The 13,535-nt window shown below is 42.1% G+C and overlaps 1 protein-coding gene across 2 annotated transcripts; it reads left to right on the plus strand.

Annotated features, from left to right (window-relative positions):
* The first annotated feature begins 1,518 nt into the window (after window positions 1-1,518).
* LOC142931897 (protein mono-ADP-ribosyltransferase PARP12) lies at window positions 1,519-13,076 on the plus strand. Of its 2 annotated transcripts, none has more exons than XM_076076026.1 (12): window positions 1,519-1,906; window positions 3,093-3,228; window positions 3,442-4,108; window positions 4,209-4,262; window positions 4,361-4,487; window positions 5,073-5,238; window positions 6,577-6,697; window positions 6,790-6,886; window positions 7,009-7,087; window positions 9,953-10,083; window positions 10,386-10,537; window positions 11,317-13,076. In XM_076076026.1, exons 1-12 carry the CDS (start codon window positions 1,635-1,637, stop codon window positions 12,027-12,029), a joined length of 2,715 nt encoding a protein of 904 aa, XP_075932141.1. In that variant the 5' UTR covers window positions 1,519-1,634; the 3' UTR covers window positions 12,030-13,076. The 2 variants fall into 2 exon arrangements, with proteins under 2 accessions (XP_075932141.1, XP_075932142.1); XM_076076027.1 differs by having other exon boundaries at window positions 1,768-1,906; window positions 3,098-3,228.
* The last annotated feature ends 459 nt before the right edge of the window (window positions 13,077-13,535 follow it).

The raw sequence follows: 13,535 nt of genomic DNA on the forward strand, positions 1-13,535 counted from the left end.
CCCCAAGTGGTCAACAAATCAGTAAATAGTGCTAAACAAAGGTGTCAAGGCCACCACGAGCTTCCAGCAAAAGCTTCAGTGCTCTTTGGCACGGATTGGCCAAGTCTCTGGAACTCCTCCGATCTCTATTCGTCCAAAAGTTATTCCCTTATTTGGTGTTTTGATGATGATGATTCTCAAATCTCCCACAGGCGTTTGACTTAGTTGAGATCTGGAGATATTATTTACATTGTTATCCGTTGTTCGTGCCCTACAGAGCATCTGACACGCGACAAAGGTCCCCAGTCTGGACACAAAGATGCCCCATTCATTTACATGGAGCCATCGTGAGCCTCCAGGTCCCATTTGACAGGGAATGTGGATTGCTTAACGGCACACAACAACAAAAAAAGAGAAAGAATGGTCTTGTTCTTAAAGCTTCAGAGTTTGTGGTGGCAGCAGATCACTTCCAACATGTACTGCGTTTTGTCTTGAGAGAGAGGGAGGGGGACAGGAAGCAATGAGGCTGATGGGAAATGTGCGGCGAGTTAAAAATGCAGATGAGTGAAGCTGAGGGACACTGACCATTCATCCTGATGCTGCAAGATGAGACCTGGTAAATAACTGCACTGGCTTGTTTCAAGTTATTTCATTTATTCATTTACTAAAACATTTAATCACAGTGGTTCAAAAATCTACAGAAGTTGATCTCAATATTCGAATGTATTGTTTTTTTTTTAAACATTAACACATTATGCAGGGTACCAACATTTGCATAATGTGTTAATAATAACAAGCTCATGTGCTAAAATGAAAATGAATAAGTAAAATATAGATTCCACAGTGATTTCATGAGGTTATGGTTTTCAGAAGATGGTCTACATTAAGGACACATTTCAAAACAAAACATTTGATCAAATATCAGTGATCAGCAATGATATACATTATTTTACTGTCAGAATAAAACGTATTCAATTTACATTACACTGTAATAACGCTATTTGACAGAAACACAAGAGAATAGTAATTACTGCCGGTCAGGAACAGAAAATACAGATTATTCAATAAAGATTATTAATTCATGTGTTGTCTTTTTTTTTTTTTTTTTACTTCTGCAACAAGTAAAACAAATGCAACCAACTGATATCTTCTGGCAGAATGTGTCATGTGATCCAGATTACTAATTATGTGAATATGACTCCAAATTACTTTCTTCATTCTTTTTTTTATTTATTTCTGGTAATCCTGCAAATATATATATATATATATATTTATATATATATATATATATAAATATATATATATATATATATATATATATATATAAATATATATATATATATTTATATATATATATATATATATTTATTAGATTATTGTTTTTTCATGTATTTTCGTGTTTTTTCATTATTATATGTTTTCATGTCATAATACTAACACAGGAGTGTGTGACATAACACGGCGACGCCCCCAAGCGGAGGAAAGCAGCGTTACAGCATCACTGCTAAAAATAGGCCCAAGTTAAGTTTCGGTTTCCAATCATCAGAAATGATACCGTGCTTTCCGACTCCGCTGTAACCCGACAGCCGCCCAGCAGCGTCTCTCTTGTTGTGTTGGGTGGTGGCAGGAAACACGGAAGGAGCAGACCCAACACGATGGATTTGGAAATATTGAAGTTCATCTGCGAAAATAAAGGATCAGTCGACACTGATTATTTGATGTTTAACCTCGGCTCGGGCCATGCTATTGATGACATCATCGGTAACCAAGATAAATTTGCTTTGTGTTGTCCCTTCGGGCAGCCGAAGGTGGTGGCCAGGACCAGGCTGAGGCTGTGCAGAGCCAAAGAGTGTCCGGGGTTCTGCTCCTCGCTGCACTTGTGTAGGAAGTTCCTCTTCACCGGATCCTGTCCGTTCACTAATAGCAGGTAAATATGTCCGCGTAAAGTGTCGGGCTGAACTTGAGTCATAGAGTGCTGGGCAGGAGAGGCCTGTGACTACTTCAAATTGTTGTTCTTTTTGTTTTTAAGGGGTCTTTATTGTTGGAAATCGAATTATCAGCATTTTATCTATGTAAATAAAGCTATTCAGTGCAGAGCGATACTGTCACAGGTTTGTTTAGGTGCTTTTATTGACTTGTTTTTAAGGCCTTGATACGTGATGCGTTCAAGGACTGTTGGTTTGCAGTGTCTTAAAGACTAGCATGGACACCATGTAGCTACAGGCTAATTAACACAATGAAGTCTGACGGTCCCTCATAGTCTTGAAGTAGCTTCAAAGTTAAAAGTGATGCTTTTTAAGGAATATTCCGACATTTCTGTTAAAAACCACCTCAGGCAGAATGAGTATATTGATACTGAATATGACATCTTTACCTTCTCATTGGGAGTCTGTGTGTGTCACCATGACAAAATCACTGCAGCAGGTGTGTGTGGTGCAGGCACAGTAGAACCAGAACCAGGACTGAGCGGGGCAGACTTTCAGAACCCTCTGCAGTAAAATGAGCGCTTTTCTTAAGGCGCTCGGAAACACTACCGCTTTCGTCCACAGGGACCGCCAAAATCACCACTAAATGAAAGTTCCTCATAGTAGCTTTAAGTGCCAGACTTTGTGGAACTTTTCTGGGAGTTTTTCCTGGCAACCAGTGTATGTTTTAGCTACATGCTAACTACCGTACAAACATGAGTGGTATCGATCTTTTCATAATTATTAGCAAGGAAGAAAATAAGCATATTTCCCAACAAGTAATTCTGCAAATTTTGAAAACATTTGTCACATACTGTGTATATATTTAATGTACATTTCATATGAACCCCATTCTACAGTAGTAGTTGTAGTAGTAGTAATACTACTAGTAGTAGCAGTAGTATCTTGCTAGCTGTGTTTCACAGTTCAGGTGCAAAGGTGACCATTAGGTTTGTATCAGTCATGAATAACACGTCCATTACCTCTGTGTAGCTGCTACTATAACTCCCATTTGTATATCTCCCATAGCTCAATTGAATATGTTGCACTTACAAAATGTCATGCGGGAATTTATTCTTTTGAGAAGCAACCGTATTTTTTAAATCAAACTCACGTACGTGCTATGTGTCTTGTGCTCTTTGGTGACAGGACAGGATGCAGATTCTCCCATGAGCTGGACTCGGATCACAATATGCCGCTGCTGAGAATGCATGAGCTGGAGAGTCTGAGCCGGACGGAGCTGTGCACGCTGCTGCTGCAGAGCGACAACTGGCTCCTGCCTGCCGTAAGTGTGACTTCAACCAGAGCAGGTTTCCCTATTCAGACTGTTGGATCTGTTGCCTCCGTGTATGGAAGGGTACACCGATCCTGAAAACGATTTCTTTAGAGTAGCAGGAGTTTTATTGACTTCATCAACACATCTGTATTTATCACCTTAAAGGGCCTTTCCTTGCCCTTTGCTTCGCTTGGTTGTAACCACCTTTCCCCCCTCTCCCAGATATGTCACAATTACAACAACGGTGGCGGGGAGTTCGGCCTGTGTAAGGACGGCTATGGTTGCAAGAGGCTGCATATCTGCGAGAAGTACATGAACCGCGACTGCAGCTGTGTCAAGAACCATGATTTTAATGCTGCACAGCCATGCAAGACCCTGCAGGAGAGAGGCATGCCCGACGACCTCATTCCCTCCCTGAGGTCTGCTTATGCGAACATATTGGCTTTGAAGTACTTCGACAGACAAGGGGGCAACTCCTCCACTGGTGAATCCCCTGCCGCCACTGATGCGAGCAGCGACGATGGTTGGAATCCAGAACAAAGGCAGTGGTACAGAGGGAGAGGGAGAGGTGGCTACCCGGGCAACAGAGGCAACAGAGGTAACAGAGGTAACAGAGGCAACAGAGGCAATAGAGGTAACAGAGGCAACAGAGGCAACAGGGGAAATCAATCGCGGCCACGAACCTCTTCCACCGATGACGTCAACGCTGACATGGAAAATTTTGATCTGTACAGCGAAGATGGACTGAGCGGGGAGCAGCGGCCGCTAAACTCCTCCACCAGTGACATCTCTGACGACGGTCAGAGCAGAAACAGAAACAGAGGGCGCACGGCCAACGACGATGCCAACAGTGCCAGTGGACCGGGCACGAGGCAAAGGCCCATCAGAGGTGAATTACGCCAGCTGCAAAAGCTCTCATTAAAAATGTCGTTGGAGAGAACCGTAAAATGTAAAAAGTAAATTGTGCACTTTTTGTTCGTGTCCTTCAGATAAAACCGAGATATGCATGTTCTTCATCAAAGGACGCTGCATACATGAAGACGGTGAGTAATCAGTGATACATGACAGTGAGTACCGAGGTGCGTTTGTCACGTTTTTTCTTTTGTGGTTCATTTTGTCTTTGTGACCGATGTCTTCTCAGAGCGATGCTTTAAAGCCCACGACAAGATGCCGTACAGATGGGAGGTCAGAGAGGACGACGGGTGGACCGCCTTGCCTGATAACGAGACGATCGAGAAGGACTACTGTGACCCTGAAAACACATACAGGTGCTCTCTACTGACCTTCAGTGGCATCGTAGTCCTGGGAAGATGTTATTCTTTAACTCAACCATCTCAAGATGTACGCGGAAAAAAAACAATTTCCGTTGACTTTACAATGACAAGAAAAATGATTTCTGCTCATTTTTCCCCCCTTTTTAAAAAGAAAGTTTGACATTTTAAGAAAAAAAAATGTTTCAATTTGTTTTGCATCGATTTAAAAGTTTGAGGCCAATCTTATGTCAGTTGGGTAAATATAGAGGTCCTGTATGGAGACTGAGGGAAACAGCTAGCTTGGCTCTGACCAAGATATCAAACTCCTATCGCTCACTAATCAACACATTACATCTCGTTTGTTTAATCCCGACAATAACCATGTTGTAAGAACAAGAATACCAATATCCCATCTCTTAAAAAGAATAAATGAAATCCCGATACAAAAATATTTAGGGCATTTTGCTTCTTTAGTTCAATATAATACTGGTTTGTTGGGTGGGACATAAAGCAGAGGATCAATATCAATGTGTCGGTGTAACCTGTTAAAACGAATTGAACTGTATGAATTAATGGCTCTCTATTTTTACTGTATTTTAGCAGCAGCAGCCCACCGGTGTATTTTGACACGATGACCCGTGGGTCGAACGCAGTGCGGCGACTCTCCACCGCAAACTCTTTGCTTGAGCCGACCTTCATCCACACCACTGAGTGGGTTTGGCACTGGGAGGATGAGTTCGGGAAGTGGAACGTTTACGCTTCAGCTGTGAGTAACTGGAGTTATTTCCAAGTTGGATTTAGTGGTGATCAAACAATGGATTAGTTATGTAACGCTATATGGGTAATATTCTGAAATAGGGAACGTCCCAGCCTCCCCAACCTTACAGCTAATCAAGGCGTATATTATCTGAACATGACAGTGCAGGTCTGATCAAAGTTCGAGGTCGTTAATCCAATAACGCCACGTCAGAAAAACCATGCAAACACTGGCACAGTTCCTCATAGATAACAGTGTGAGTCTAGCAAACAGAGGAGCAGCATGTAAAACAGCAGCAGCAGCAGCCAACAGTTCCATTGAGGATATGTGCACTGACAACATGCCACCGCAAGGAAAGCTAGCGGAGATGATTTGGGCTAAAAAAAAGGGAAGGAAAAAAAGGTCAATTCACCTCTATTTCAGTGACATTTTGCAGTCGTGCCACAACCCTAAATTCACTGCAGCAAACTCAAACTTTTGAACACTAGAAATCATATTATCACGTTATCAGTTTATACATAGAGCTCAGGCGGTGTGGCAGCATCCCTGAGGAGAGAGATGAGCCGCAGTTGCATAAATTAGAATTTGTCATGCTCATATTGGACTGTTGAATTAAGAAATAAAGCTTTAAAAGGCGTTTACTACTGGAGCTCCCTCAGCTAAAGCCGCTCCAACTTTCAAAGCTGAGCCCGTCTCAACAGTTTGACTTTTGTCCTCGTTTACACTTCCACAAAGAACACTACGGGAAGTTACCGATTACACGCATTCAGAGCAGCGTGTGAACACAGCATTAACGTTATGATTAAAAGACTAGATCAGACTGCATATTCACGTTGTTCCTCACACTTCAGTCAAATTAATTGAAGCACTGAAATTTAAGGCAGATTTTGAAATCTTCAATTTAGGATTTTTTCACATATTTCCCAGATGAGACCAAATGCTTGAGAATGATGCAAAAAATATAAATTGAGTTTTGGACAGCAACAAATACAGCATTAAAAGAGAAAAATATGCATATTTGTTTTCTTGCAGAGTGTTAGATTTGAAGATTATGCTTATGCTAAGCTAAGCTAACCGGCTGCCGGCGCTAGCTTTATATTGTAGTTAGCGTACGAGATAAGTGTTGCTTAGCAAGAAAGCAAATAGGTGAGTTTCCCAAAATTTTTTTCTTTAAAACACTTGACAATTACACTGAATTAACTGCAGTAAACTCTAATTTGAACGTTTTTTTCTGCAGGTAATCGTCTTTTTTGCACACGATACCAACCCGCTCCTGATTGGTCATTGGTCACCATTTAGTTTTTATGTTTTGAGGTAAAAACCCGACTCATCTGTCTTGTGTTGCAGGCTGCTGGACACAAAGCAGCGGACATGGACAGCGCTACACTGGAGCGGAGGTTTCTGTCCAATGACAAAGATGTGGTGGACTTCACCGCTGGTTCACAGTCATACTCGCTCAGCTTCAAGGGTAAACAAATGTTACGCAACAGATCTCTCTGTTTACACTTTTGTGCATTTTGGAATATTCAAGCAGTATTCTAATCTTTTCTTTTCTCCCAGACATGATACAAACAAACAAGCAGTATGGCACCAAGAGGGTTGTGAAAAGACGGCCCCAGTTTGTCTCCGCGGCGGATGTCCTAACAAAGAGAGTGAGGTACGACATCTCAAATGTGCTGTGTTGGCGCCACTTATGTTTTCCACCTTTTTAAGAAACATCTTATTCAAACCCCCTCACAATAAAACTAATCCTAATCCTACTTTGCTTTCTGACCACAGACGGCCTCCCGGTCAACAGAATCCCACCGCTATTCCCGACAACTGGGACAAGACGCAGGTTCCACAAACAGGATTCAAGGTATTGTGAATACATCACACCTTCAAACTGTTTTAGAAAAACAAGACTGACTGCTAGAAGTAGCCAAATCCACGACATCATTTTCATGATGTTAATATTTGCTTATTGTTCGTTTTCTGGGTGTGATTTATTTATTTTTTTGACAAAAGGGAGGAAAAGAAATCAATGTAGTGTTGTTTGGCAGCAATCTCAAGTTTCCAACATCGAACTAAGATCATACTGTATAGAGCATAAAAGTCAATGTTGACACTGTGCTGTTTTAGCAATCAGCAAATGTTTTATCAGCCGTCGGTAGCGCCTTTATTTTAGTTGTGCATTGCATTGTGGGAACTTGGTGCCCATCAACACCACACTTAAAAATCCAAAGTTTTTTTCTTCATCAAAACTACATCTTTGTCATTTTTCCACCATGAATGCACTACAGAATTCCTCTATGGTACGCGATGGCGGCACAGCTAACGTTAGCTTGCGCGGTATCCATATTGTCACGATGGCACGAGATCACCCAAAAGTCCATCTGGTCAGGTTTCAAGTAAAGCGTTTGTGTGCGGTAAGCCAGAGCACGGACCAATCAGGGTCCGGTGAGGAGCCAATGGCAGCTAAGGGCGGGGCTTAGATGTGTTCGAGGCGACACTTTGAGGCGACTGTTTGTTCTAAACAAAAATGGCGACTCCCGAAGAGGTTTGCGTAGATGCTACAATAGCAACAGTTACATCAGAAGTGGAGAGTGTTTCTTCATGGAAAGAAGAGCAAAGAACGTCACTGACGGCTTTTCTCGATGACAAAGATGTTTTCGGTCTTGTCACGACGTGAAACGATAGGGCTTCCGAAAGTCTATTTTTTTTTTTAAATTGTCATTAAAACCTGTTAAAAGAGTAGCAAGTGTTCTGTGCCACATTGTCAACGCTACTAAAAACACATGGGTGAATCACACTGGTACACATGGGTGTGATGTTCCTTCATTACAATGAACATGGCACTGTTGTTTATCAGTCCCAAATACACCAGCCGACTGCTGTAAATACTCCAAATGCGTATTAATTTGCTGCTGAAAATAGTCCCCAACAAACGCACTGTTTTCTCCTGTTTATGTAACGTTGGATAAAGATTACAGCGCCCAGCTGTTATAGGTTGTTTGTTTTTTTTGTAGATAAAACTACACATGACTCATTAACATTTACATTCCATTTATTTAGCGAACGCTTTTATCCAAAGCGACTCAACCATGTTGGAACCCCCTCAAAATGTGTAAGAATCATGAAGACTAGAGCAAACTAGAGTAAAAACTAACACACTGTTGGCTTTGATCTTTTGTTTTAGCTTTTTACAATAATAATTAAAAAAAACTCTGGCTAAAATGGAGAGAAATGACTGCTTGGAAGGATTGAAAAACAAGGACAAACTGTTTCACTGATGTGAAGCCCCTGAAACCAGTCCAACCTGCTGCACCTGCAGGCAAAATAATTTACAGCAGCAGCTTTGACCCGTAGAGGTGCTGATGTGTGCCGTCTACAGGCAAGAAAAAGTAAATACTGCAGGTCATTGTGCCACCAGCCGCTATAATAAGAGCAAAACATTCATTCTCCAACATTGAGGCTGCAGGTTGAGAGGGAGCTGTCTCGGCTGTATCACTCGTGTCACCTGCAGCCTGAGATGACTGTTACCCAGTACAAAATGATAACAACAATAGTGACTTTAATAACAATTATTATAATCATCACCAGGATGATCATCATTCTAGTAATTATGAACTGTATGGCAGTAATCATCAGCATCATCATAGTATTAATTAACAATATACTAATCAATCATCACCATGGACAAATACATTGTTCATTACTTTATACCCCCTAAGTCGTCCCCCCCCCCCTTCGGCGATGTCGTCCTCCTCCTCTGAACTTTCACCTAGACAAGCTACACTGTGCACCTCGGACAAGTCATAACAGAGGGTTTTTTAATTAACCACAGTCTCCTTCCCTACTCGTCTTCTCCTGACTCCGCCTCTGGCCGCCCGTCACAGAGACCGGCTCTTGTCTTTTCCCTCCGTTAGAGATCTCGCCCTACTTGTTTATCTACGTCTGGTTCCACTCCATTCCTGGGCCTCGTACCAAGGACACGTGTGTGAACTCCCCCTTAAACAGCTCAGATTGTGTGGGAGACAGAGAAACAGAGACAGCAGCAGTATTTTCTGTCCAATAAATGTTCATTACACCATTATACATAACTTCTCTACTTCTCTCCCCTCTTGAAACAATACTTCCTCAAATCCTTCATCTAGTCCATCGAACATATGCGCGGTGCATTCTAGTGAATCAGCCTGCATGTGACATTCTGAACATTTTTACCTTTAATAGTTGATGTGACTTGTGGTAACTTTCTAAACCCTTCATTTTCATTCAACTACATCTGGTATGTGGGTGCGAGTGATGTTTGTATGGTTTCTAATGTGTGTGTTAAATGTACAAGTTTGTCACCCTCTGTGTCCATCACTGGGGTCCGCCCCGCCGCATGCTCCTCCCCTCCTCACGGCTGATGTTGAGCCCTCCCACCAGTCCTGTTTCCATGGAGATTGTGGGCAGTCTGTTAGACAATGTCCAAGTTGCCATAATTGATGGCACACAAAGTTTTCAGCTGGTGTGTGTTTCTCAAAGTCTCTGCCCCTGAATTTTCCTCTTCCTGTTGTGGCCTGATTACATTGTCAGCTGGGCATCCTGGAGTTGTTCTCTGTCGTTGTACTGCTCCTCAGCGTGCTCAGCATGTTGCCTCCCACACCACAACTTGTTTCTGCTGCCCCCAAGTGGCCACAAATTGCAGTAATTGTTGGCCTGGGTAAAAATAATTCTGTTTTCTTTGTGTGTTTTCCAGCGAGTCCCCCTCCTGCGCTCCTCGGATGGATTTAAGGAGCTTGAGACTCTTTTCTGTCAAACTATGAGAGGCTTTGACATTGTCAAAATAGAGAGGATTCAGAATAAACCTCTTTGGGAGTTTTTTCAGTGGTACGTATGTGATTTAAAGGTGTCATCTGAGTGGTTGTGTGTTTAATATCTTCTCAGCTAGGTTGTCATTGGATCAGATAACCACCACTCTGGTTGTTAAAGCAAGACCATGCAACTTTTATAAAGAACGAATAACACATTCACCCTCGTATATATAGCCACGTATTAGTATTTATTATTATCCTGTGGTTGCCACTTGTGGCCGCTGTTGAGCCAAAGTTACAGTTTCTCTCAATGTTAGCACTCATTCCTAAATGTATCAGCTTGATTTACAGTTTCTGATTTATTCTTCCTAAATATAGCCAGAAGAATCAGATGAAGAACAGCAACAACGGGCGCAATGTGACTGAAAAACAGCTTTTTCATGGCACTGACTCGAAATACCTAGATGTCATCTGCCACACCAACTTTGACTGGAGACTTTGTGGAGTTAATGGGACTGTTTTTGGCGAAGGTGAGTTGAAGAAAAATTAATTGTGGGCCACTTACTGATTTGAGAACAAAAGATGTGCAGTTATTGTATTGAATTAAAAAGAAAGTTTAGTCTGAGGATGGGAAGGTTTCTTAGATTAAAGCTACGCATCTCACACAAATTTAAAGGGACAGTTCACCAAAACCAAATGGAACTTATTGTTTACCTTTATCCGGTGTTTTAAGCTGTCCATCAGTGTTGTTCAGCTGACGCAATTAGTTTATTAATTGTTAAAGGGACATTTCAGGTTCTCTCCAGTTTAATGGAACTCAGCTTGTGGTGCTCAAAGCGCCCCCAAAAATCAATTTGAAAAACTCAACAACAGTGTCTCTCTCCAGAAAACTCAAGTGCATCCACAGACCTTGTAGTGAGCAGGTCATTTGGGAACTATATTCTTTCTAACGGACTACAGCCGCCAACCGTATCACCTCGCAGAAGTTGTACACATTAATGGCGTCCTCTTCGTCTGAGCTGTAAAGGTAGCTAGCTCAGTGGTGCTAGGTGAGCTAGCAGTGTAGATTCGGTTGATACGGTTAGCGCGTGTAGTTTGGTAGTAAATTGAATAGCTTTGGGTTTAGACAACTTGGGCGCTGGGAAATTATTCATGTGACAAAAAAAGCTTTTTCACTATTTTCTGACCAAACAAATATTTATTCAGGAAAGCAATTTGCAGATTAAGCAATAGTTAGAATAAACCCTCGTGTATTTTCACATACAGTATAATGGCAATACAATAATCCATTTTTAATCTCCAAACACAGGTAGTTACTTTGCCCGGGACGCGAAATACTCACACAGCTACACCGGTGTCTCTGATGTCAAATCCATGTTCATCTCCCGGGTGCTGGTGGGATCCTACACCAAAGGGCACTCCAGCTACCGCCGACCTCCTTCCAAGGACGGCGGGGACATCAACTTCTTTGACAGCTGCGTAGACGACGTTATGGACCCTTCCATCTTTGTTGTGTTTGAGAAGCACCAGATCTACCCCGAGTACCTGCTGCAGTACAAGACCACGCACCCACTCGTCTCCATGTACGGTGCTGCGGCAGTGCCGGTGCCAAAACCGGTACTGGTACCAAAACCGGTACCGGCACCGAGACCAGCTCCCCAACCGACCGTGTCAGTTTATCAACCGAGCACACCCTCGATCCGACCCAGCGCATCAGTTTCTCCACCCAGTACATCCTTATACAGACCCAGCACATCTGTTTCTCCACCCAGTACATCCTTATACAGACCCAGCACATCTGTTTCTCCACCCAGTACATCCTTATACAGACCCAGCACAAGAGTTTCCCCACCCAGTCCACCCTTATACAGACCCAGCACAAGAGTTTCCCCACCCAGTACATCCTCACACAGACCCAGCACATCGTCTTCCCGAACCACAGCCTTTTTTGCCCAACCATCGCCATCTCCTCCACCTATCTCACCGAAACCAAAGAAAGCTGATACCTGTGCCATTGCTTAGGGACAATGGTGAAGTGAGGGCAGGCCTTTTCTTAAATGGATAATGATAATTCAAGGAGCTTTATGGTGCTTGTACAAACTGCTTTGGGTAGTTTGGCAATGGTATCCATTAAAGATTGCAATGAGGAGTAGAGTGGCAGTTGTATCATTTATGTGGAAGAACATTCTAACTGTAGAATAATAATTCATCACACGGATAAAAACAGTGGAGTAGAAAAAAACAACAACACAGAGAATTGGAAATATTCTGTTCACAGTAGCCGAGTTTCCATCCAAAGGTAACTCAACTTTTTAATTTGCAGAAAAAAAACATCTGCAAAATGCGAACTCATGCACGTTCCCGCCCGCTGCCGTTAAAGCAATGCAGGAGAAGAGGCAGCAACAAGAGACACAAGAAAGCGTGATATAGAAATATGTCATTTCTGTTGGTTTCGTGCTTCATGTTTCTGTCTGCCGCTATGTGTAGCGTCTCCACGTGCGTCTTGTACGTCGGGATTTATTCACAAAGCGTGGGTCATTTCATTCATCAATACATCAACTCTCCCACTAAAGACTTTTTTGCAATATTTTGACTTTTTCTCTATTTCCGTCGTGTCACTCTGGTTTCTTTTTTTGGGCATAAAAACAGACGGATGGAAAAGCACTTATTGAGGTGTGGTTCACCTAAATATATGTGGAATTCATTTGAAAACGACAGAAATTTGCTCAGGAAATTGTATACATCACAATGACATTCAAATACTCATGGTTATTATATAGAATACATCCTATATATTAACGATCACAGACAAAGATTCTGCTGCACAGCTCCTCTACCAGTAGATGACGACAAAATCCTTATCGGCGTCCTAAAATGAGCCATAACACTAATAGCTTCATACAGATAAGGTTTTGTAGTGTGTATGTTTGAAGTTCAAGCACCGCTTGTATGGTTTTTTTGTGTTGAGTGTGACTAAAAACTAAAGAAATCAGTGTTTTCCAAATTGTACTGTTTGCAAAACAGATTTGGTGCATTTTAATCAATAAATAAATGTAATATTAACATGAACTGCACACAGAAGCAGCGTTTTATTTTCAGGTTTGCATCTTAAAGCTGCAGTTCTCTCTGTCTGTCTCATAAGTGAATTGAAAAGGCCACCAGCGTTGAGGGTTGAGCCTCTTAGTGAAATGAGGCAGGGCATGAAAAATGATCAATATGGCTGCTGGAGCTTTCCTGTGACATTAGACATTCGGCCTGGAAACCCCCACCCCCTCCCGTACACACACACACACACATACCAGTATACTTACACTAGCAACCGCCTCCTATTGGGTTTCCTGACAATCTGCAGTGTGAATGTGAATATGTTTGCATGTTAAAATGAGATTACACTTATGCACCCTGACTTATTCACATCTACACCTTAGGGATGTTTTGATTCTTCATGAATTTGTTCTAAACTGGAGAGCATTTTTCTATTCAATGATTCTTATGGTATGCAGGCATTTTGCCAAATCACAAGACCAT

This window comes from Anarhichas minor, unplaced genomic scaffold (genome assembly GCF_050575085.1).
Source record: "Anarhichas minor isolate MPS153535 unplaced genomic scaffold, ASM5057508v1 ptg000055l, whole genome shotgun sequence".
Classification (NCBI taxonomy): Eukaryota; Metazoa; Chordata; class Actinopteri; order Perciformes; family Anarhichadidae; genus Anarhichas; species Anarhichas minor.